Source organism: Jaculus jaculus, chromosome 7 (genome assembly GCF_020740685.1).
Source record: "Jaculus jaculus isolate mJacJac1 chromosome 7, mJacJac1.mat.Y.cur, whole genome shotgun sequence".
Taxonomy (NCBI): domain Eukaryota; kingdom Metazoa; phylum Chordata; class Mammalia; order Rodentia; family Dipodidae; genus Jaculus; species Jaculus jaculus.
This window is the reverse complement of record NC_059108.1, coordinates 91,433,295-91,459,226: the sequence shown is the minus strand read 5'-3', so window position 1 is coordinate 91,459,226 and position 25,932 is coordinate 91,433,295. Positions and strand designations below refer to the sequence as shown.

At 38.8% G+C, this 25,932-nt stretch overlaps 1 protein-coding gene and 1 non-coding gene across 11 annotated transcripts in view; one reads left to right on the top strand and one right to left on the bottom strand.

The window, feature by feature from the left end:
* Window positions 1-1,692: 1,692 nt before the first annotated feature.
* Mia2 (MIA SH3 domain ER export factor 2) overlaps window positions 1,693-25,932 on the bottom strand; it is a 124,542-nt gene continuing 100,302 nt past the window's right edge. For 7 of the 10 annotated variants that reach the window (XM_045154256.1, XM_045154258.1, XM_045154262.1 and 4 more), the window contains 6 exons: window positions 25,045-25,173; window positions 20,352-20,510; window positions 15,026-15,148; window positions 6,394-6,452; window positions 3,952-4,186; window positions 1,693-2,026 (listed from right to left, as the gene is read on the bottom strand). In XM_045154256.1, coding sequence (XP_045010191.1) covers window positions 1,857-2,026; window positions 3,952-4,186; window positions 6,394-6,452; window positions 15,026-15,148; window positions 20,352-20,510; window positions 25,045-25,173 — 875 coding nt within the window. In that variant the 3' untranslated portion in view covers window positions 1,693-1,856. The remainder of the gene's footprint in view (window positions 2,027-3,951; window positions 4,187-6,393; window positions 6,453-15,025; window positions 15,149-20,351; window positions 20,511-25,044; window positions 25,174-25,932) is intronic. The other 3 variants (XM_045154260.1, XM_045154261.1, XM_045154259.1) reach the window with 2 other exon arrangements.
* LOC123462536 lies at window positions 24,409-24,514 on the top strand. The gene has a single exon (XR_006638347.1). It is a non-coding gene; the product is annotated as a U6 spliceosomal RNA (small nuclear RNA).

Below are 25,932 nucleotides of genomic sequence, written 5' to 3'. Positions count from 1 at the left end.
CTGTCTTTCTTTTCATAATAGCATTAATGTTCAAGAAAACTAATAATAGAATTTGAATCCAAAGTTCAATACACTGCCTCAACAGTTATCCTGTAGCAAAACTGTCAATATAGCCAGGCATGGTAGTACATGCCTTTAATCAGTCCCAGCACCCGGGAAGCAGAAGTAGGAGGATTGCTATGAGGTAGAGACCACCTTGAAATTACATAGTGAATTCCAGGTCAGCCTAGGCTAGAGTAAAACTCTACCTTGAAAAAACAAAAACAAAAAAAAAAGTCAACATTCCCCAGAGAAAATAGTAAACATCTTACAAGAGGAAAATGTTGCAGGAAAAAAAAACCTATACAAAAAAAAAAAAAACACAGGTAATAAACTAAGAAAATCAAAATTCTTTTATAACTGCTTTTTTAAGCAGTTAAGGCATTTGCCTGCAAAGCCTAAGGACCCATGTTCAACTCCCCAGATCCCACATAAGCCAGACGCACAAAGGTGAGGCAAGTGCAAGGTTGCACATGCCCACTAGGCGGCGCAAGCATTTGGAGTTCAATTGCAGTGGCTGAGGTCCTGGTGCACTCCCTTTTTCTCTCTTGCTCTCTCTATAATTAATATATATATCTGAAATTTACCTTTAGATAACATCTTGGTATTTCTTAAAATATAACCCATTGGATATTTTTCTTTGTGGGGGGGAGTCTCATGTATCCCAGGTTGGCCTCAAATTCTGTGTAGACAAGGATGACCTTGAACTTCTGATCCTCCTGCTTCTATCTCTCAGAGTATTGGGATTATAGGCATACACTACCACCTCCTGGTTTACATGGTACTAGAGATCAAACCAGGGTTTCATGCTAAGCAAACAGTCTACCAACTAAGTTACATACATGCTCAGAACAAAGAAATGAGTGTTTTGTTTTATGGTAGTCAGGATTAAACCCAAGACCTTAATTACACTAGACAAGTACCTTACCACTAAGCTATCTGCTCCATTTTGACTTTTTAAAGTATATTAATTTGTAGTTTTGGGTTATTCATGTCAATTACAAGACAGGATATATTTTTCATAAGATAATTAAATCAATTCACATCTAACTATAAGAAAAAGGACACATTTTTCATATGATAAGTCAAATGCTTTCATTTTGAACCTCAAAGTTATCAGTTCAAGGGAAAAACTAATTTATGAAGTAGTGTTTATAGGAAACTAGTTGATTTTTTTTTATTGATTCCAAACAAATTTTTTTCTAAATATATTTATTTATTTATTTGAGAGAAAGAGAGAGAAAAAGAGGTAGAGAGAGAGAGAGAGAGAGAGAATGGGAGCGCCAGGACCACCAGCCACTACAAACAAACTCCAGATGCATGCACCTCCTTGTGCATCTGGCTTATGTACGTCCTGGGGAATTAAACCAGGGTCCCTTGGTTTTGCAGGCAAACGCCTTACCCGCTAAGTCACCTTCTCCAAACAAAATTTTAAATCAATTAAAATTTATTTGATTAAGCACAGTTACTTTCATATTTGTCTACACCAATAGCAAATCCACTTCAGATAGCTTTTGGAGTTTAAAAGATTCCCAACTATAAGACTGTATATATAAAATTCATTATTGTTTAGGTAATAGTAGATTAAGTAAACAAGTTAATATAATTAAACTACCTAGAATAAAATAAAATAGAAATAATTTACCCATAAAATTCATATTTAAATCAGCTTTATTTACAAAATACTATCCTGAGAATTATAATTCCATTAAGCTTCAATTTGAGCAAAAGTATAATCACTTAAGTAACAGCAGTTACTTAAACTGAAAATAAGAGATAAGTCAAAATCACTTTTGAAGAGAGATCAAAAAATCTTGTCAAGTTTCTTGTGGTTCTGAAGGTTCAGCTGCAGATGCATTTGAAGGCGGAATTGACTCTGAAGGAAACTCATTTCTTCTTTCAGAATGTGAGGGTGGGGGAGGAGGGAAGAATCCAGCTCTTGGGGGAAGGTAATGTGGAAAGCCCCTTGGTGCATTGACACTTCTCACTGTTCAAACAGATTGGCCAAACAGATTTGTAAGAACCTGCACTGCACACTTATTATGTCACTAGCTTATATCAAACATTGACATCAGAATAATTACTTAATCTAACAAGTTAATTTCTACATTGAAAAATATACTTTCTCCAACTACATATGACTAATGGGAGTACAATTAATTTTAGACACAATATTTGTCCTAACACTAAAAAACAGGAGTGATTTTTAAATATTCAAAATTTGCTTTAAAATGTTTTTTCAGGGGTTGGAGAGACAGCTAAGCAGTTAAGGGTACTTGCAAGACCTGCTGGCATGGGTTTAATTCCCCATGTCCCATGTAAAGCCAGATACACAAGAGTGATACATGTATCTGGAGTTTGCAGTGGTGGAAGACCCTGGTGCGCTCATTTCTCCCCACCCCTTTCTGTCTCTGCTTGTAAAATAATAAATTAAAATATATTTTTTAAAAAGTTTTCAACATACTATAATTTTGCTAAACAACATTGAAGCAGTGATTCTGGCTTGATATTATACAGAAGATATTTCCATTTATACCAAAGACTATCGTAAAGTTCTCCAAACAAAATGCATTTTAATTCATCTTACACTTTTTTTTTTTTTTTAAATTTTTTTTTTTTTTATATATTTATTTGAGAGTGACAGACACAGAGAGAAAGACAGATAGAGGGAGAGAGAGAGAATGGGCGCGCCAGGGCCTCCAGCCTCTGCAAACGAACTCCAGACGCGTGCGCCCCCTGTGCATCTGGCTAACGTGGGACCTGGGGAACCGAGCCTCGAACCGGGGTCCTTAGGCTTCACAGGCAAGCGCTTAACCGCTAAGCCATCTCTCCAGCCCTCATCTTACACTTTAAAAATAGAGAAGAAGTGAGAGAATGACTATGTAGGAAAACTAACATGCTTTTATCTGTAACTTGGTAATATATTTATTGTACAGAAACCTATAGTTCTAAATGGTAAAATATGGCTACAAAAGTAATAGATTATTTTTTTTTTTAAATACGGGCTAAGGGGCTGGGAAGATGGCTCAGCAGTTAAAGGCTCATGCTTGCAAAGCTGCAGCCTAGATTCAATTGCTAAGCACTTACATAAGCCAGATGCAAAAACTGGCACAGGTACTCAATGCTGGTTCACTTGCAACAGCAAAAGGCCCTGGCACACCTACAAACACACACACACACACACACATACACACATACACACACACTTACAATTTAATTATAATTTTTTACAAAAATATGAGACTATGAAAAAAATTCTAATAAATTCAAGAAATAGGCCAAACATGATTAATACATCTAAGTATGACCACACATAAACTATTTGTGAAGATGACTCTTAAAAATACTTTTTAAAAAGGGAAGAGAAAGGAAGGGAGGAGGGTACTTAATAGGTTGGTATTGTATATATGTAAGTACAATGATTGTGATGGGGAGGTAATATGATGGAGAATGAAATTTCAAAGGGGAAAGTATGGGGGGTGGGGAGGGAGGGAATTACCACAGGATTTTTTTTTATAATCATGGAAAATGCAAATAAAAATTAAAAAATTTTAAAAAAATACTTTTTAAGGCTAAAATCTAAGGCATAATTACTTTGAACTGCCACAATAAATTTCTATCAAATGAGACATATGTAAGTAATCTCAACATAAAACTGCTACAAAAGTCACTGATTTTCTGAACTATGAAAATACAGAAATAATTCTATATTTGTTCAGATGAATCAGCTGAAGTCTCAGCACAGTCTACTGATGGTGGGCTGCTTCCTCAATCTGAAGATCATGGTACACTCACTCTCCCACTGCACTGCGACATGAACAGACAGTAAAATTAGCAGCTCTCCTTTTGCCCTGCACAACATATATTTTTACATATATACATAAAAAATATATACATATTTTTTAGGCTTACTTTGGAATGGAGGAGGTGGTGGACCAGGAAAATCTCTTGGTGGAAAATAATCTCGAGAAACCCCATACATGTTTCCTGGAGGAGGTGGAGGAAAAGGAGGACCCCTTCTCATGAATTGGCTCCTAGGATCCATTGGAAAAAATGGATCTCGAACTGGAGGAAAAGGTGGAGGAACAAAGCTAGGGCCAGGAGCTTCCCGTTCAGCAGGCTGAGATGAATCAGGCACATTTGAATTCTACAACAAATTCACAGATGGCAGTCACTAAAATGACAAATCTTGCAATTCTTTCCCTGAAGAAAGTATGAAGGCACCTATGCAGTAATCAGTCCATGACAGTCTCATTTTTCATATTAACAAATCAGCTGGGTTTTAGCTATCATAAATAGTTTTACTAACTCAACAGAAAATAATTTTAGCCAAAATAGTAAAAATCCAGCTCAAGATAAAACATAAGTGTAATATTGTAGTATCAAAATACATACTTTTAGCCAGGCATAGTGGTGGATGCCTTTAATACCAGCACTTGGGAGGCAGAGGTAGGAGGATTGCCATGAGTTCGAGGTCATGCTGAGACTACATAGTGAATTCCAGGTCAGCCTGGGCTACAGTGAGACTCTACCTCAGAAAACAAAACAAAACAAAAACACATACTTTTAAAAGCCATGGTGGAGCAGGGCATAGGAGGATCACTGTGAGTTTAAGGCCAGTCTGAGACTACAGAGTAAATTCCAGGTCAGCCTGAGCTAGAGTGGGACCCTACCTCGCAAAGCCAAAAAAAAAAAAAAAAGCCACATGTGGTGGCACACATCTTTAGTTCCAGCACTTGGGAGGCAGAGGTAGGAGGATCTCCATGAGTTCAAGGCCACCTTGAAACTACATAATGAATTCCAGGTCAGCATGGGCTAGAGTGAGGCCTTACCTTGAAAAGTTAAATAAGTCAATAGCATTTTTTAACAATATCAATTATTATTATATACTAAAAAAATGACATTTTGTTTGTTTTGTTTTCGAGATAGAGTCTCACTCTAGCCCAGGCTGACCTGGAATTCACTGTCAAGTCTTAGGCTGGCCTCACAGCAATCCTCCTGCCTCTACCTCACGGGTGCTGAGATGAAAGGCATGTGCTACCATGCCCAGCAATAAATGAGATGTTTAAGTTGACATTTTCAAAGGAACCAAAACCAACATATTTTAAAACAAAAATATACTTTAAAAAATAGAAATCAAAGAGAAAAAAAAAAATCTACCAGTTGTCAGGCATGGTGGCTTATGCCTTTAATCTCTGCACTTTGGAGGCAGAGCTAGGAGGATCAGTGTGAGTTCAAGGCCACACTGAAACTACATAGTGAATTCCAGGTCAACCTGGGCTACAGCGAGACCCTACCTCAAAAAAAAAAAAAAAAAAAAAAACTACTAGTTATGTTCAACTAATCCTCAAATCAACTTTAATCCTCAAATATGTGAGATATAGCTAAAAAAAAAAAAAATTTTAGGAAGTGTTTCATTCTAGCCCAGGATGACCTGAAACTCACTATGTAATCCCAGGCCGGCCTCTAATTTAGAGCGATTCTCCTACCTCTACCAGCCAAGTTCTGGGATTAAAGGCATATGCCACCATGCTGAGCTCTTAAAAAAAAAAAAAAAAAAAAAGGGCTGGAGAGATAGCTTAGCAGTAAGGCCTAAGGACCCATGTTTGATCTCTCTCCAGATCGTAGATGCACAAAGGTGAGGCACGAGCAAGGTTGCACATGCCTACTAGGTGGTACAAGTGTCTGGAATTTGAATGCAGTAGATGAGGCCCTAGCATACCAATTTTCTCTCTCTCTCTTCTCCCTCTGTCTGTCTGTTTCTAAAGTAAAAAATAAAATAAATACATGTAAATTGTCAGGATTATTTTGTTGCTTGGGTTTTTGAGACAGGATTAACCTTTGTATATCAGATTGGCTTCAAGATGACAATTCTCCTGCCTCAGCCTGCCAAGTGCTGAGATTAGATATACCATCACACTTGACTTGTGGTTTATGCTTTGTCACCATAGCTTACAGCCAAAAAGAAATAGTTTTAGTGCTGTGTGGGAAGTATACTTGTGAAAACAGAAGCATCTTGGAGCTGGAGAGATGGCTCAGTGGCTAAAGGTTTCAAAGTGCTTTTTTACATGCAAAGCTTGATGGCCTGGGTTCAATTCCTCAGTACCCATGTAAAGCCAGATGCACAAAGTGGCACATGGGAGTTTGTATGTAACGGCAGGAGGCCTTGGTATGCCCATTCTCACTCACTCTGTCTGCCTCGTTATCTATCTCTATCTCAAATAAATAAATAAAATATTTTTTAAGAGAAGCATCTTCATATCACAAAGTTTGTTAGTGGTAATTCTATTTGAGTAAACCAAGAGAACAGAAGGCTCTTGGACACAGGAGTAAAATTCCATATTCAATACTTACACCAAGATCATCTTTGGTATCATTTCTATTGGATTCCATTTCTGAAGATATTGGCCCATCTAAACATAAAAGTTAAACCATGAGGAATGTGATTACGCACTTCACTGCTGAATTGACACATATGTTCCCACTCCCCTTGTTGGCACAGAAACCAGCTTGATTTTAGCAAGTCCATGGAAATTTTGGCAGAATCAGAATTCTACAGTAGTGTGCTCCTACTCTGAAGCATTGCAGAATATTAGAAAACCCAAGCATCAAATCAACTCAGATGCAAAAATACAAGAAACACAAAGAATCAAGATAATGTAATCCCACCAAAAATTATAAATCCATCAGAAATGGCCCCCAATGAGACTGTTTTAAATGAAATGCCTGACAACGATGTTTTAAAAAATGACTATCTATACTTGAAGAAATCAAAGAGAAAAAAAAAGAAATTAAAGAAGAAGAAAAACTCCGGAAGGAATTTCAAGAGAACATAGGAAACCAGCTTAATGAAGGAGGTCATTACAAAACATGAGTAAGGAAATAAAAACACTGAAGAAAAATCAGTCTGAAATTCTAACTCTGAAAAGCACTGTCAGTAAAATAAACAAAACTCTGTGGAAAGTCTCACCAGTAGAATGGATGAAGGAGAGGACAGAATATCTAAACTAGAAGACCAGGTAGCAGATCTAATACAGTCCAACAAAGAGAAAGACAAGCTAATAGGAAGGTATGAATAGGAATTTCAAGATATCCGGACACCTTTAATCCCAGCACTCAGAGGCAGAGGTAGGAGGATCAGAGAGAGTTCAAGGCCACCCTGAGACTACATATTGAATTCCTAGTCAGCCTGGGCTAGAGTGCGACCCTACCTGGGGGGTGGGGGGAAGGGGGGATCAAACCTAAGAATTCAAGGTATAGTAGAAGGAAAATAATTTTAATCCATAGGCTTAGTAGGCATTTTCAATAAAATCACAGAAGAAAAATTTCTCCAAATTGGGTAAGAAATGCTAGTGCAGATACAAGAAGATTTTAGAACACCAAACAGACAAAACCTGGAAAGAACCTCTCCTCGCCATATTATAATTAAACTATCAAACACACAAACCAAAGAAAACATATTGAAAGCAGTTGGAGAGAAAAAGCAAGTCACCTACAAAAGCAAGCCCACCAGGATCACAGCAAATTACTCAACACAAACTTCAAAAGGCAGAAGGGCTAGAATGATGTATTCCAAGTTCTGAAAGATAACAACTGTCAAACAAGATTACTTTATCCTGCAAAGCTATCTACCCAAACTGATAGAGAAATAGGACATTCCACAACAAAAACAGGCTAAGAGAATTTGTGACAACTAAGCCAGCCCTACAGAAAATACTTGAAGGAATCCTTCATGCTGAAGAGAAAACAAAAGCAAAACACACACATGAGGAAATAGGAAAAAAATAAACCATACTCAAATAACAGTTATTACAAGCAAGTACAGGGAAAACAGGAAGCATAATAAACCAAGAAGAATGGAGAGAATAAATACATACCTTTCAATAATAACTCTTAATATCAATGGCCTCAATGCCCCAACCAAAAGACACAGGCTTGCAGACTGGATTAAAGGCACAATCCTGCCATTTGTTGCCTCCAGAACACTCACTTCTCAATAAAAGACAGACACCACCTTCGGGTGAAAGGATAGAAAATAGGCCCAGGAAACAAACAGGGTTGCTATCCTAATATCTGACAGGATAGACTTTAAACCAACCTTAATGAGGGAAGATAAAGGAGGTTACTTTATCCTGATTAAAGGAACAGTTCAATAGGACATTACAATCCTAAATAATCCCAAACATATATGTACCTAACATGGGGACTCCAAATTTCATCAAATAAACACTATTAGACTTAAGGTCACAGATAACACCAAACACAAGTGTAGTGGATGACTTTAATACCTCACTCTCATCAATGGACAGGTCATCCTGGCAAAAAATAAACAGAGAGACATCTGGATTAAATGATGTCATGGAACAAATGGACCTAACAGATATCTACAGAACATTCCATCCAAATGCTGAAGAATATATATTCTTCTCAGCAGCACATGGAACATTCTCTAAAATAGTCTATATATTAGAACACAAAGCAAACCTCAACAAATACAGGAAAACTGAAGTAATCCCTTACACTCTATCTGGCCACAATGAGATTAAATTACAAATCAGAAATAAGAAAAACTACAGAGCATAAAAAAATTCATGAAGATTGAACAGTGCCACTATTGAATGATGAATGGGTCATCGAAGAAATAAAAAAGGAAATCAATAAATTCTTATAATAAAATGATGATGAGAATACAAGATACCAAAACATTTGGGACACAATGAAGGCAGCCCTAAAAGGGAAATTTATAGCACTAAATGCCTAAATTAAGAAATCAGAGAGCTCACAAGTAAATAATTTAATGTTTCTCCTTAAGGTTTTAGAAAAAGAAGAACAAGGCAAACCAAAAGTCAGCAGACAAAAAGAAATAATAAAAATAAGGCAGAAATTAATGAAATAGAAACAAAAAATAATCCAAAGAATCAATGAAACAAAGAATGTTCTTTGAAAGGATAAACAAGATTGATAAACCCTTAGCAAATCTGACCAGAAGAAAGAGAGAACAGACAAAAATTAGAGATGAAAAAGTTACCATTGTAAAAGATACCAAAGAAATTCAGAAAATCATAAGGACATATTTTAAGAATATATATACCTCTAAGTATGAAAATATGAAAGAACTGGCTAATTCCTTTGATTCATAAGACCTACCAAAATTAAATCAAGATGAGATAAACCAATTAAATAAACCTATTACAAGTATGGGGATCCAAGCAGTTTTAGAAAGTTTCCCAACTAAGAAGAAAATAATATATCAGAAAGATTATTCACCCCAAACAACCAAGTTGGCTTTATCCCAGGGATGCAGGGATGGTTCAACATATGCAAATCAATAAATGTAATACACTATATATATGGACTGAAAGACAAAAATCACATGATCATTTCAATAGATTCAGAAAAGGCATTCACCAAAATCCAACATCCCTTCATGGTAAAAGTTTTCCAGAAACTGGGAATAGAAGGAACATATCTCAATATCATAAAGGATATTTATGACAAACATACAGCCAACATAATACTAAATGGGGAAAAACTTGAAGCTTTCCCACTAAAATCAGGAACAAGACAAGGATGTCCACCATCCCCACTTTTATTTAACATAGTACTAGAAGTCTTAGCTATAGCAATAAGGCAAGAGACACTGATAAAAGGGGTACAAATTGGAAAGGAAGAGATCAAGTTATCGTTTTTTGCAGATGATATGCTTCTATACATAAAGGATCCTAAGGACTCTACCAGCAAACTGTTAAGAGCTGATAAACACTTTTAGCAACACAGCAGGGTACAAAATAAACACACAGTAATCAGTAGCTTTCCTATACACTAACAACAAATATGCAGAGAATGAAATCAGTGAATCTCTCCCATTCACAATTGCCTCAAAAAAAGAAATAAATAAAATAAAGTACCTTGGAATAAACCTAACCAAGGAAGTGAAGGATCTCTACAATGAGAACTTTAAAACACTCAAGCAAGAATTGCAGAACACACTAAGAAATGGAAAGACATTCCACGTTCTTGCATTAGAAGAATTAATATTGTGAAAATGTCAATCTTACCAACAGCATTCTACACATTTAATGTATTCCCCATTAAAATTTCAATGGCATTCCTCATAGAAATAGAAAAAAAACAATCCAAAAATTCGTTTGGAAGCACAAAAAACCTCAAATAGCCAAAACAATTTTGATTAACAAAAATATGGCTGGTTGGGCTGGAGAGATGGCTTAGCGGTTAAGCACTTGCCTGTGAAGCCTAAGGACACTGGTTCAAGGCTCGATTCCCCAGGACCCACATTAGCCAGATGCACAAGGGGGCACATGTGTCTGGAGTTCGTTTGCAAGTGGCTGGAGGCCCTGGCGCGCCCATTCTCTGTCCCTCCCTCTCTCTCTCTCTCTCTCTCTCTCTCTGCTTTCTCTCAAATAAATAAAAAATGAACAAAAATAAATAAATAAAATAAAAAAGTGTTCTACATCCTTAGCCATCGGTAAATGCAAATTAAAACTACTTTAGATTCTATCATTCGTGTCAGAATGGCTACCATATGAAAACAAATGGCAATAAATGTTGGCAAGGATGTGGAAAAAGGGGAACCCTTCTACACTGTTGGCAGGAATGTAATCTGGTACAGCCACAGTGGAAATCAGAGTGGAGGTTCTTGAGACAGCTAAAATTAGGTTTATGATATGATGCAGCTATAGCACTCCTAGGCATATATATATCCTAATGACTCTTCTCACCACCTTAGAGATACTTGCACAACCATGTTTACTGCTGCTATATTCACAATAGCTAGGAAATGGAACCAGCCTATATGTTCACTCAACAGATGAAAGGATAATAAAGATGTGGTACATCTACATAATGGAGTTCTATTCAGTGTACAGAAAAATGAAATTGTAACATTTGCTGGGAAATGGATGGATCTGGAAAGGATTATACTAAGTGAGGTAACCCAGGCCCAGAAAGCCAAACTTCTTACGTTGTCTCTCATATGTGAATCCTGGTGACAAATGTTTAGAATTGTGTGAGCTGAAACCAAAAAAATCTGTAGCAGAGGCCAGTAACCTGGAAAAAGGCTCAAGGGAAGGAGGAGAAGGAAGGACTTTAGGGGAAGGTATTTTATATATATAATATAAGTAAAAGAACAGATTACAGGGAGTGGAATAGCCTATATGAGGACAGGGGAAGAGATTAAGTAAGAGAAGGGTAGGGGGAGGGTCAATCAAAATTCAAGATATTCTGAATAAAACATAAGAAAGCCTACTTCCTTGGATAACAGCACATCCAGAAGCCAAAGATTGCTCCTAGAAAATTTTCAGTGCCAGAGATAGGATACCTACTGGGGAGTTGTTTGCCAGGGAGGTCCCTGCTGCCTCCAAAACAGGCTTTTGCCAAGGTCCTTGGTTTCCCACGAGTAACAGATGATAAGACCCTATTGCTGAAGACCTCACATGTGTGGGCAGTAAGATCACTGAAAAATCAAGCTAGTGCTGAGCTAAAAACCTTCTCCCTGTAGCCTACCCAACTGAAAGCTGAAAAAAGCTGCAGTATATGCAGCCTTATGGGAGACAGAAGTCATCAGCAGTGAAAACAGTGGACACTGAAAGCCTCAAGTTTGGCCAGACAGGCAAAATGACTGAATGGGTGCAATAGTGGCATGTCTGCTCAAGGGGAAACCAACTGCTCTCTAACTGGACTGTAGGCCCACTCTCTGGGAGGGAATACATGCCTGGTACTGAAACCTAATCAAAAGCCTATGGCAGGAGAGATCATGTGCCCTTAGAGGTATAAAGCCTGCTCTTGTCTAACTAAATGAATTTATTATTCTCACCAAACTGCCCTGAAAGCACTACACCTAATGATCATATTCATATATTAATGCTACTCTCACTTTTGATTAGAGAAGCTTCTCTTTTCAGATGGCGGTGACCACTGGGGATGACCCAAAAGACAATATAGTGCTGAGAAGAAGGGACGGAGGAGTGCCCAGCACAGAAACATCTTTATTACACCCTCCAAGGCTCAGGGTCCATTGCAGAAGAGGTAGTGGAAAGAACGTAAGAGCCAAAGAAAGGGCACCACTCCTTACAATGCAACTGCCCAGACTGAAATTGGCCTCGCTATCCACGAACGACCACACAGTGCCACACAAACCTTCATGAGACCGTCATAATAGGAGAAAAATACAATGACATAAAATTAAAAGAGAGATTAACAGAGAGAGGTAGGGGATATGATGGAGAGGGGCATTGTGAAGGGGAAAAAGGGGGAAGTGGGGGAATATCACGGTTTATTGTCTGTAAGTATAGGAGTTGTCAATACAAAATTAAAAAAAAAAAAAGAAAGCAAGAAAAGAAACCTCTCAATCTCTGAAACCATGAGCCAAACTAAACTATTCCTCCCTTAGGATGTCTCTGTCAGGTATTTGGCCACAGTGATGAAAAATCTGACACATTCGTATTTTAAATCTATACTGTGGGTCTGTTTCTTTGCTTTTTATTCAACAATAGTAAATTTCTAAACTAATAAATACTTCAACTGGGTAATGTTTCTCACACACAATAGGAAACCTTTACCGGTAAGTACAATTTTCTACTTTATAGAAATTCTTTTTTGGGGTGTGTGTGTGCATGTGCACAGGCACACTAACAGATGCACACACATGCATAAGCCAGAGAATTTCAGGAGTCCTCATTCCCACTCTTCCACCTTTTTTGTTTTTGTTTTTGGGTTTTTTTTTGGGGGGGGGGGTACTTTTTGAGGTAGGGTCTCACTCTAGCCCCAGGCTGCCCAGGAATTCACTATGTAGTCTCAGGCTGGCCTCGAACTCACAGTGATCCTCCTAACTCTGCCTCCAGAGTGCTGGGATTAAAGGCGTTGCGCCTCCATGCACAGCCACTCTTCTATTTTATTTCCTTGAGACAAGGTCGCTTAAAGCTCTTCAGGTCAACCTGAAGCTCATGCTGTTTTTCAGTTAAACTGGCTGAATAGGGAACCCCAGTAATCTTCCTGTCTTGGCTCCCCTCAGAGCTGGGGTTACAAGATATTTATGGCCATGTACAACTTTTGACTGGGGTGTTTGGAATCAAACTTACATCCTCATGTTGCATAGCTGGCACTTGCACCCACTGAGCCATCTCCCCAGCCCCAAATATTATAAACTTTCTTATATTCTTTTCTGTTTGTTGTTGTTTTTTGAGGTAGGGTTCTACTTTAGTCCAGGCTGACCTGAAATTCACTATGTAGTCTCAGGGTGACCTCGAACTCACAGTGATCCTCCTACCTCTCCCTTTCAAGTGCTGGGATTAAAGGCGTGCACCACCACAACAGGCCTTATATTCTATTTTTATTACATATTTTCAAGCAGAGAGAGAAGAGATACAAACAGAGAGACGAGTGTGCCAGGGCATGCAGCTGCTACAAACTCCAGATGCATGTGCCACTTTGTGCAATAAGCTTTACATGGATATTGGAGAACTGAACTGGTGGTGTAAGGCTTTGCAGGAAAGTGCCTTAACTGCTGAACCATCTCTCCAGCCCCAAATATATTATATTTTTTATAGCTAAAGTAGACATATATATATATGTTCCAACAACAGTGGGTAGTTATATTGTAGTTTAAGAGAGCCTGACAGTAGCCAGATGTGGTGGTACATGCCTTTAATCCCAGCATTTGGGAGGCTGAGGTAGGAGGATCGCTGTGAATTAGAGGCCACCTTGAAACTACATAATGAATTCCAGGTTACCCTGTGCTAGAGCAAGATCCTACCTCCACCAAAAAAACAAACAAACAAACAAGAAAAAAAAAAAAAAAAACCCTTGGGGCTGGAGATAGATGACTGCCTTGAAAGCCATATGACCCAGGTTTGGTTTCCCAGTACCAACATAAAGCAGATGCACAAAGTGGCACATGCATGCATCTGAAGTTCATTTGCAGCAGCTAGAGGCCCTGGTGCACCCATTCTCTCCCTCTCACTCACTCTCCCCCACCCCCCATCGCCCCTCCCTCCCTCCCTCCCTCCCTCTCTCTCTCCTTGAAAAGAAACAAACACATAAATATATATTTTTCTAAAAAAAATGAGCTGGGTGTGGTGGTGCATGTCTTTAATCCCAGCATTTGAGAGGCCAAGGTAGGAGGATTCCTGTGAGTATGAGGCCAGCCTGAGACTACATAGTGAATTCCAGGTCAGCCTAAGATAGAGGGAGACCCTACCTCAAAAAAAAAAGGAAAAAAAAAAAGTCTAACAAACAGTAGATTATCCAGTAAATCTGTGTTAAATCATTCTTGGTAACTGATTAAGCCATTAGTAGAAAATACATCCAACTTATTTTTATGATGGACTTATACTTACTGACATTTGCCTGCCTAATTTCCCTACTTACACAACAGGATGTATTAAAAAATGAACTGACACATGCGTCTGGAGTTTGTTTGCAGTGGCTGGAAGCCCTGGTGTGTCCATTCTCTCTCTCTCTCTCTCTCTGCCTCTTTCTCTCTGTCTGTAGCTCTCAAATAAATAAATTATACTATGCTTATCAAAAAAAAAAAAAATGAACTGAGGGCCAAGCATGGTGGCGCACACCTTTAATCCCAGCACTTGGGAGGCAGAGGCAGGAGAACAGTGATGAGTTCGAGGCCACCCTGAGACTACATAGTTAATTTCAGGTCAGCCTGGGCCAGAGTGAGATCCTACCTCCAAAAAATGAAAAAATAAAGGACTGAAAAAAATCTAAAAGCTAGACACAGAGCAGAGCAAAATTTGCTGTCATAGGCAGATATAGTAAACCTATTACTATGGTATACAAAGCAACTATTAATATATATTTGGATGCAAGTCTGTTATAAGACAGTAAGAAACATAAAACCCAGGCCCTAAGAGCTACCTGAGATAGCAAATATATTAGCCTTTTATTTAGCTCCCAGTTCCTTAATGTGCCATAATTACAATTACACACACACACACACGTGTGCATGCTCTCTTACCCACTTTATCCAAAGAAGGCATATTAAAACCTCTGAGTTCTGCTGGTCCAGAGAGTCTACCAGAGCTAGAATAAAATCTGTCTTGCCTTTTGTGAGGAAGACCTGGATCAGGATATAGTTGACCTAGAAAACAAAGTTTTACGTCTTCATTAAGAGAAACATAAATCTAGTTTACTTAAGCTTAATATACAGAACTTTGACATTTCCTCTGCAACCTTAAAAATGTAACTCTGGCCAGGTGTGGTGGTGCATGGCTTTAATACCAGCACTTAGGAGGCAGAGGTAGGAGGATTACCATGAGTTCAGGGCCACCTGAGACTATACAGTAAATGCCATGTCAGCTTGGCTTAGAGTGAGACCCTACCTTGGAAAAAAAAAAAGTAACTCTGTGTAGGTATGGTGGCACATGCCTTTAATTCCAGCACTAGGGGAAACAAGAGATAGGACAATCACTATGAGTTCCAGGCCAGCCTGGGCCAAACTGCACATTTTTCTATAGACATTTACACTGCTTATGTATTAAACAACAAATATAATTTGCTATTTGGGACTTTGAAAGTTTCAATTATTATGCATATGTGACTAAAATCTAAGTAAGAAATTTTTAATCATGATAACTTTTTTAATAAGTAAAAATTAATTTAAATGTTATACTTAAAATTCATTTAATTTTCAAATTAATAACAGTAGATCAAAGAAGACTGTGATGGCTAATATTCAGTGTCAACTTGCCAGGATCTAGAATCACCTCAGAGACAAATCCTTGGGCTGGTCCTAAGGACTTTCTAGATTAGGTTAATTGAGGTTGGAAGACCCACCCTAAGTGGGAAGTTCCATTTCATGGGCTGGGGTCCAGGACTAAATAAAAAGATAAAGCAAGCTGAGCACCAGCATTCGCCTCTCTCTGTTTCCTCACTGCAGATACAATGTGACCAGCTGCTCACACTCCTACTGCTATCCACACCTTCCCCACCATCATGGACTGTGCCTCAAAATCTATAGCCAAAGTAAGCTCTTCCTTAAATTGCTTTTTTCAGGTTATTAGCTGCAACAACAAGGAAAGTAACTAGTACACAGACACAATGACATATCAAAAAAGACTGAGGAGATAGCTGCTAGGCATAGGAGGAAAACAGAAAATGCAGTAAGCATAGCAAGAAAATTAGCTCAGTTAGCAATTTGTTACCAAAGCAAGTCATCAAAGGTCAAATTTTCATTAACTTCAAAAGTTTGGATTTTAAATCCACCCTAAACTAAAGGGAAAAACTCTGACTCAACAGATAAACAGAAGGGTCACACCACTAAGATCAAAGATATCTGGACAGACACAAATTAAACACAGACTAATCAAGTGCATTGACAGCTACCCTCTTTCGGCCACTGGAGTCTTTCAGAATTGCAAAACCCCTGATTCCTCGTGGAACTCACCACTCTTTAAACAATTATAAGTAGTCTATCTCATCTTTGAGAGGGGAGGAAGACTTTACTAGCTTAGGTATGCACACATCCAACTTGAAAACCATGGAGTCGGGGAAGCTGTGTGGCTTTCTCCTATCTTAAGTACAGACATGAACAGGTCCCCAAATGGCTTTGCTGGCTGCCCTGGGCAATGATTCATAATGTGAAACCCACAAGGTCTTCATCCAATTTAAACACATGGGGCTCTACTGAAACCTCTCTCCCATACAAAGACATTGATATCCTAAATCAACCCATGTCAGTGGAGAAAATTATGTTTAAGGAGCTCCCAAGTTTTAGGAGATGTGACTAAGAAAAGAGCTAAGGGGTCTTAAAGGCTCATTTATGTCACCTTTCAGAATCTTAAAAAATAGGAGTCTCGGGCCAGAATTGGGTTGTCCCCCAGAGTGTGCTATTGGCTAGGGAGACCCATGAGGTCCCCAAAAAGTGTAGGCCATTACCAAAACACTTGATTACCTGCCAGAGCTAAAAGGTAAGACACTATTGCTGAAGACACTACAGGACACCAAAACAGCATACTAGAATCAAAAGAGAAACTAGCACCCTCCTGAAGTTAGCCCTCATGCTGAAAAGCCCTATGGGAGCTGCTAGAAGACAATGGTCACCAAACGCATGAATAAGCAGGGAACTAAACAGACCATGAAATCAACCAGCCAGACAAGAAGTATACACTTGTGCAACAGTGGCACATAGCCTCTGCAGATAATCAACCATTCTCTGACTGGACATGAGGCCCACTCAGTGGGGGAAAACTCATAGCTGGTACTGGAAACCAAGTCAACATCCTACTGTCAGGAATCTCATAGACTTCAAAGAGAAGCCCCTACCGCTCTCCAGAGAAGAGTGGGCTTGTATACCAAAAAGCCCCTTAAATAACTTTGCATATCCTCTTTAACCCAAGCTACTCATAAGCTTAATTAGATAATTTGTTTTATTTTATAGAAGGTAGAAAAAAACAGAGGAGATCCAAGATCCATCAATAAGACAAAAAATAGCTGACTGCCTACCAGGAGACATGTGCATCACTGGAAGCAAGCCTTGGTTTGTTCATCCAGCCTTCCTAGGACTCAGAACTCACTCACTCTCAGACTCCTTCCCCTCCTGCTGGGATGTGACAAGAGCAACAGCTCACCTGCCTGTTCTGCCATGCTTTCCCCACCATGATGAAACTGCCCCCTTGAAACTGTAAGCCAAAACAAGCTTTTTCTTCCCATAAGCTGCTTCCGGTAGGGTGTTCTGTCTGCAACAATGGGGTAACTGTTGCACATGCACATATAAGTGTAATAACAGATAAAGTGATGTGGAAGGAACATGACTGAAAATGGAAAATAAGGAGAAGAAACATTCATTCTCTTATGTTTCTAGACTTTTGCTTTCCAAGACCATTATAAGAAACGACTAGAAAGAAAGAATGGGAAAAGGAAAAGGCTCAAGGAGAGCTGGAAAGATGGCTCAGCACTTAAAGATGTTTGCTTGTAAAGCCTGTCAGCCAAGGTTCAATTCTCCACTGCCCATGTTCAGCCAGATGCACAAAGTGATACATGTGTCTGAAGTTCATCTGCAGTGGCAAGGAGACCCTGGAGAGCCCATTCATACTCTTTCTCTCTCTGTCTGTCTATCTCTCTCTTTTTCTCCCCCGCCCCCTTGCAAATAAATAAAAACATTTTATAGACACACTGAAGATTTATTTGAATTTGCATTACATGGGTACTCAAATTGTGAAAACAAAATCAAGCAATAGGTTGCTGAAGAATACTTACACACTGGGCTGGAGAAATGGCTTAACAGTTAAGGCGTTTGCCTGCAAAGTCAAAGGACCTCCAGTCGATTCCCAAGGACCCACGATAGCCAGATGCACTAGGGGGGCGCATGTGTCTGGAGTTCGTTTGCAGTGGCTGGAGGCCCTGGCATGCCCATTCTCTCTCTCCCTCTCCCTCTCTCTGCCCCCCCCCCCTGAAGTATATAAATAAAAATAAAGTATAAAAAAGTATTTTTTGGGGAATCACCTCACTCCTTTCCCCTTGTGTCTTGTTATTTTGTATTATGAAAGCATTAAAATATTTTCCTGTTAAAAAAAAAAGTATTTTTTTAAAAAAAGAAAGAATTTATTTAAAAAAAAAAGAATACTTATACATGGAGCTGGAGAGATGGCTCAGCAGTTAAGGCACTTGCCTGCAAAGTCTTGGGCTCAATTTGCCAGTAACCACATAAAGCAGATGCACAAAGCAGTGCATACATCTGGAGTTTGTATGCAATGACTAGAGTCACTGACATGCCCATTTTCCATTCTCTCTCTCTCTTCTCTCTCTCTTCTTACAAGTAAGTAAGTAAATAAATAAATAAAATATCTCTTTAAAAATACTTATACTACTAACTTTAGTGCTGAGGGGATGGCACAAGTGTGAAACCTGAGCCCAGATCCCCAGTAGCCATGTAAATGCCAAGTGGGCAAGGCAGCTCACTCATAATCCCAGCACTCAGGAAGCAGAGACAGAGGGGAACCCTGAGGCTCACTGCCTAGCTAGACTATCTAATTGGCAAGCTGAAGATTAAACTGAGAGAACATGTCTCAATAAATAAGGTAAAGAACAACTGAGGAAGATACCCAACATCAACCTCTGGCCTCCACAGTGACCTGCCACACACATGTGCACCCACACTTATGCAAACACACATACACATGCACATATGCCACATGCAGAATAATTTTTATAATACTTGCATTTTCTTATATGTGTGCCTAATAAGATTTTTCTTCATTTTTTATTTTTGTTTATTTATTTGAGAGTGACAGACAGAGAGTCAGATAAAGAGAAAGAATGGGTGCAATAGGGTTTCCAGCCACTACAAATGAACTCCAGATGCATGTGCCACCTTGTGCATATGGCTTACATGGGTACTGGGGAATACAGCCTTGAATCAGGATCCTTAAGCTTCACAGGCAAGTGTTTAACCACTAAGCCATCTCTCCAGCCCCTGTTTTTTATTTTTTTTTGGGGGGGGGGTAATATCTCACTCTAGCCCAGGCTAGGATTAAAGGTGTGTGCCACCACACCTGGTAATTTTTTATTTTAAGTTAAAGATTAATAAAAAGCAACAAAAGGGCTAGAGAGATGGCTTAGCAGTTGAGGTACTTGCCTGCAAAGCCAAAGGACCTCCGTTTAAGTCCCCAGAACTCACGTAAAGCCAGATACACATGATAGTGCATGCATCTAGAGTTCGTTTGCTGAGATTAGAGGCCCTGGTGTGCCCATTCTTGCTTTAAAAAAATAAAAGGGCAGGGTAACAAAAATCATACAGAGATGTACTGCATATCTTTTACCAAGTTTGCTCCAATGTCTAAATCTTTTCCTAAGTACAGTACAAAATAACCAAGAGGATAGTTGCGCAGCATTAACCTCCGGGTGATGTGTGTAGTCATCAACACACTCAAGATACAGCACTATCTACTTTTATGTTTGTCCACGTGCTCATTTATACTTATGTGGCACCTGCTGAAAAAGACACTGAAATGCACAGAAATGATAAAAGAATTTTAATGTCTATATTAATGAATGTATATAGTTTAAAAATTCCTACAAGATCCATAATTAAATTCTGGGTAAGTCATATGCTAAGATGATAATTGGAATTTTTCACTTTTCTAGTTACACATCTCTACATTGTTCAGCTTGTCAAAAATATGCATGTATATTAGTTGAAGACAATACACACTTCATTGGAGAGGAGGTTGCTGTAAGTGAGCAACTACTTCCCATTGTTCTTACACACATAGTCCTCTTTCCTTTCATTCCTGTAAGTTCCATGTATAAGCTTCCTTCAAGTATAAGTAGTAACATGTACATACCTAGTGGAGGGACCATCATCCTGCGGTCCTGATCCCATGGAGGTGACAGGGACCCAGTGTCAGAAAGTGCTCTGTGAGGATCAGATAATCTATCATAACTTGAGTCTCCTCTTTCATTACTAATCTGATGGTCCAGAGGATTTTCTGGGCCTCTTGAGCCTAAAGGAAAAAAAAAAAAAAAACCAACAACACAAATTTGTTTTATCTCAAAAAAGACCTATCACCTAGTAAAAATCAGGATGCTTTTTAGCTCAGTCAGTGTATGAGACTCTTAAGAAGTGAAAGCAGATTCAATGTTTCCCTAAAATACATTTACACTTAATTCTGTCCTACCAAAGCCATCTCTAAAACAAAGGAAAACTACCTTTGCCACATGCCCAAACAAACCCTTGGGATAGGGTTTCTCAGTAGTAGAGGCCCAGTCACTTAAGCTAATAGGTCACTAATCAAAAAAAAAAAGCATGGCTCTGCAATCATCTTATAGACTCATGCCTACTTCAATGATTTTTATGACTAATCAGGTAGATTTTTAGAAGCATACTGTGGTCTTATTAAGTTGTGTCACACTGTAATACGTAATATTACATGTAATTATAATATGACTTTCTATTTCTACCCCAAAATAATTATATATTCTATTAAGTTCCTTAAATCTTTCCTCCTAGCTTATTCATCCTCAAATCACTCATTAGAAGGTTAAAAAGCAGAGAACATTCAAGAGTAGATTAGACTGCCCTCCTACCAAAGGGAAGCACAAATGTGTTAAAGGAGTAATTCAAAGGCTTTCTCCAGACTTCTTACCAGAGGACCAAAGCCACAGGCCAACTGACTGCCAGGTGAAATTACAAATCTAAAAATACTAACACTGTTTCTTCTTGGACCAAAAGTAATACACAATTTACTCTATAAAAGAAATTGTCTTCCTTGTATGCAATCTTATTTTAAACATATCCCATCCAAACTTCCAAAACTAAAGATAATCAAGATAGGAAAGGGACAGACATTGCAACTTTGTGTTGGTCATGAAAACATTCAATCCAAAACAAGTCTTTTAAGACAACTTACCAAAAACTTCTGGAGCTTTTTAAAGAGATATTAAAGCACCATTGCCAACAATCTAAACATATTGTCTCTTGAAAGCAATTCAATAGAAGAGGAAGGAATTTCAACAGGACAGGAGAAATGAAAGGCAATTTTACTCTTAAATAGTCATTTGACTACAAGCGGTCCTTGACTTATGCAATTCAACTTCCAGGGGTACACATTTTCATTTTAGCCAATTGCTGATACTCATTTGTAGAGTGCAAAATTGACTTATCTTTTTTGATAATGTACACATACATTTGTGTACAGGTGCCCATGCACATGTGAAGGCCAGCAGACAACCTTAGCTACCTTCCTCAGGAAACCCAGGCACCTTTCACTAGCCAGGAGCTCACCAATCAGGCGAGACTGGCTAGCCTGGGAGCTCTAGGGACCCTCAGCACTGGGATGACAAGTATACATCATGGTGCCCCCCTTTTTTTAAATTTATTTATTAGAGACAGAGGGAGGGAGATGGGGTAGAGAGTGGGGGAGAGAGAATTGCTATACCAGGTCCTCTAGCCACTGCAAACAAGTTCCAGACACATGCACCACCTTGTCTATCTGGCTTACATGGGACCTGGAGAATCGGACCTGGGTCCTTTAGCTTTGCAGGCAAGCACTTTAACTGCTATGCCATTTCTCCAGCCCATACTGAGGATCAAACCTAGACACTCAAGCTTGCCAGGCAAGTACTTTGTTAGCCATGCCATTTCCCCAGTTCCTAGATAACTTACTCTTCATAATTACTCTTTTCTTAATGAAATGGAATAAAACTGAAAAGTAAAATATCACAAACTGGGCCACAGAGATGGCTCAAGCAGTCAAGTACATTTACTGTGCAAGCATGAGGGCCTTGAAACGACCTGAGTTTGTGAACAGCTGGGCATGGCCACAAATACCTGTAATCCCAGTCCTGTGGAGAATGGAGTCAGAGAATTGGGACTCACTGACAGCAAATTCTGGAATCAGTAAAAAGAGAACCCTCATAGGGAAAACCAAGACAGGCCAGCAATGACGGAGGACACCAGAAGTCTCCTCTGCTACCCTCAGGAAAGCCCACAGGGCACACTACACCAACACATACACGTGCATACACCACACCCAGACACCACCATGCACACACAAAAATGAAAAACAAGAAAGCAGCTGGGGCATGGTGGTGAATGCCTTTAATCCCAGCACTCGGGAGGCTGAGGTAAGAGTTGTACTGTGAGTTAAAGCCAGCCCGAGACTACATAGTGAATACCAGATCAGCCTGGGCTTGAATAAGACCTACCTTAAGAAAAAGAGAGAGAGGGAGAAATCATCAAAACTATAATGGCAATATTACTTTGTGTAACTAGTTTCAATTATACTTATGTTAATATATGATACATAAAATGCATTACTTACTATAAGTCAAAGTTTGAAGAAACAGGACAAGGGGGTTGATTTATAGCACTAATTAGAGATTATAGCAGACATGTGAGTTTCAAATTAGTCCACTTCCCAAAGTGCTCAGTGCAAACATGCCTTAGGGCTTCATGTCTACTACATGTCTACTATAGGTTTTCAGTTCAAAGCAAGAAAATGAAATCCTTATGTTCTTGGAAGGCAACTCCAAAGAAAGGATTCCTAAGACATATAGAATAATGATATCTTTAATAAAGAAGTACACAGATTCTAAAAGACTATTCACGCATGTGAATGTATGAGTTCTGGCATGTTGGGTTTATTTGGGTGTTTTTAGATAGTCTCATTTTATTCCTTCCTCACATTCAATTTGTTAAAATCACTTACATAATATGGTAGGATACCTCACTAGTGAAGAATGCAAACAGCTTACTGTGCTTGAGGAAACAAAATTCACACACAATGTGGGTGGATGAGAATGAGGAAAAAAAGATGATCTTTATCTCTTTGTTGATCTCTTAGTGTCAACAAGAGTTAGGTCTCTGAAAGTAACCATCAAAAAAGCACTTCAGAAGTCCTTTATTCTGCAAAGAAAAAAAGTAGGAGGTAGCTTTTCCTTCTTTCTCTGATGTTCTTTCCTTTCTTTTGCTTTTCTTTTGTGAGGTAGGATCTCACTCTAGCCCAGTCTGACCCACAGCAGTCTCAAGCTCACAGTAATCTGGCATGTGTCACCACATCTGGCCACCTTCTGGTTTTGAACAACAAAAAGATAATGGTAGTAACATTTAAAAAAAAAAAAAAAAGATTTCAGAAATTCCATCTTCTAGGGGCTTGTGAGGTAACTCGATGGGTAAAAGGCTGGCCCCACAGGCATGAGGACCTGAGTCAATCCCCAGTAACCATGTAAAATGCTAGGTGTGCCAGCATATGCCTATAATTTCCAACACTGGGGAAATGGAGATAGGAAGATTCCTGGAGCTCACTAGCTAGCCACTCTTGCCTAATTGGCAAACTCCAGGCCAGTGAGAGAGCTTGTCTCAGAAAGAGGTGGACAGGAGCTGAAGAAATGGCTTATCAGTTAAGGCACTTGCAAAGCCAAAGGACCATAGTTCGATTCCCCAGGACCCACGTAAGCCAGATGCACAAGGTGACACATGCATCTGGAGTTCATATGCAGCAGGGCTGGAGGCTCTGACATGCCCATTCTCTCTCTCCCTCCCTCCCTCCCTCCCTCCCTCTCTTTCTCTCTCAAGTAAGTAAATAAATAAATTTTAAACTATTTAAAAAAAAAAAAAGAGGTGGACAGTATTCCTGAGGATATCACCCAAGGTTGTCCTCTGGCCTCCAGACACATGCACACACATGTATGCACACCTCCACACAAAGAGGTGTGTCTATATGGACATGTACACAAACATACCACACACTCATAAACTGAAAAAATTCTAGATTCTAATCATGCCTCCTCAAAACACAATTTCATGCTAGGCTATATTGTTTATTTTATTCTTTACAGTTTTACATAGCATAATATATACTTTATAAGAATTAGAAAATACAATTTAAAAAGATATGTATTGTGCTCATTTCAGTAGCACCTATACTAAAATTGGAATGCTATAGAGAAATAAGCATGGTCCCTGTAAATGGGTAACATGCAAATTCTTGAAACATTTCATATGTTTGGAAAACACCATAATGAAATCTAATTCTTTATATGCCAATAAAAATGCATAATTTTTTTAAAAGATATGCATCAGGCTGGCTGGGGAGATGGCTCAGTGGTTAAGATATGTTTCAATTCCTTGAAGACAATTTAATCTAGTGCAGGTTGAATATTTCAGATTTTGGAGGGTTTTTCTTTCTCTCTCTTTCTCCTTTCAGATTTGAACCAAATCTAAAACCTAAAATCTCAAATCAGAAATGCTCCAGAATTCAAAACTTTATTTATTAGTACTACACCCAAGAAAGCTCTGGATTTCAGAGCACTTTAGATTTCAGATTTTCAAAGTTGGGAATATAAGTTAAAATTTTAAAAAAGTTAAAATAAGGTACTATGAAAATTCTTTTCAAAAAAAAGTAAAATTTAACTACCAGTAAGTACAAGGAATGCTTGTATTTTCCAAATGTTTATTTCACAGATCACTTTAAAGGTAAATTGAGATGAAAATAAAAGGAAGAAATCTAGAGTAATAAAAATGTTTAAACAATATACCTCTTCCTCCTCCCCCTGGAAGCAAAGGTGAGAGTCTGAGTGGACCCTCCAACAAAGTTGGAGGGGAGAGAAAAGCTCTCGTTTCAGACGAAGGTCGACCCAATGGTGAGGGACCATATGGGGAATGCTCTGGAATAATTAAAATAGCACATTTAATTCAGAGTTTCAGCTTAACTATGACATTAGAACCTCATGTCAACAGTTACCATTAGGTCATCCTATTTCCACTTTCATGCTATCCATCCCCTGACCACTACCTACAATTTTACTTTTATAAACACAGGATTAGATTAAATATAGAATCTGGTGTTTTAAAAGTCTGCCAACCAAATAGGCATTTAGTCAATAAAAGCATCAACTTTTTGGTGGGTAATACACTTAAGCAAGTATAAAGGTTAAGCAAAGGACACTCTGAAAAAATGATGCTTTGGCATTAGAGGGGGATTTAGGGAACAGGAAGTTGGTCTAGTTTGTTCTGGGTTTTTGTTGTTGTTGTTGTTTGTTTTTGGACAGTGATAGGCTTCCAGATTTCTAACTGGCAAGGGTTACAACAACTACATGGAAGTGCTCAGTTTTAAATCAGGGCCAAAAAGGCTATGTTCAGCCATGAAAGGCTCAAATTTTTATTTTTTATTTGTTTGCTTGGTTTGTTTTGTCGTTGTTGTTGTTGCTGTTTCATTCTTTTTGTTTTTCGAGGTAGGATTTCACTTTAGCCCAGGCTGACCCGGAATTCACTATGCAGTCTCAGGGAGGCCTCGAACTCACAGCGATTTTCCTACCTCTGCTTTCCAAATGCTGGGATTAAAGGCATGCAACACCATGCCCGGCCTTTATTTATTTATTTATTTTTCTGAGGTAGGGTCTCACTCTAGTCCAGGCTGCCACAAA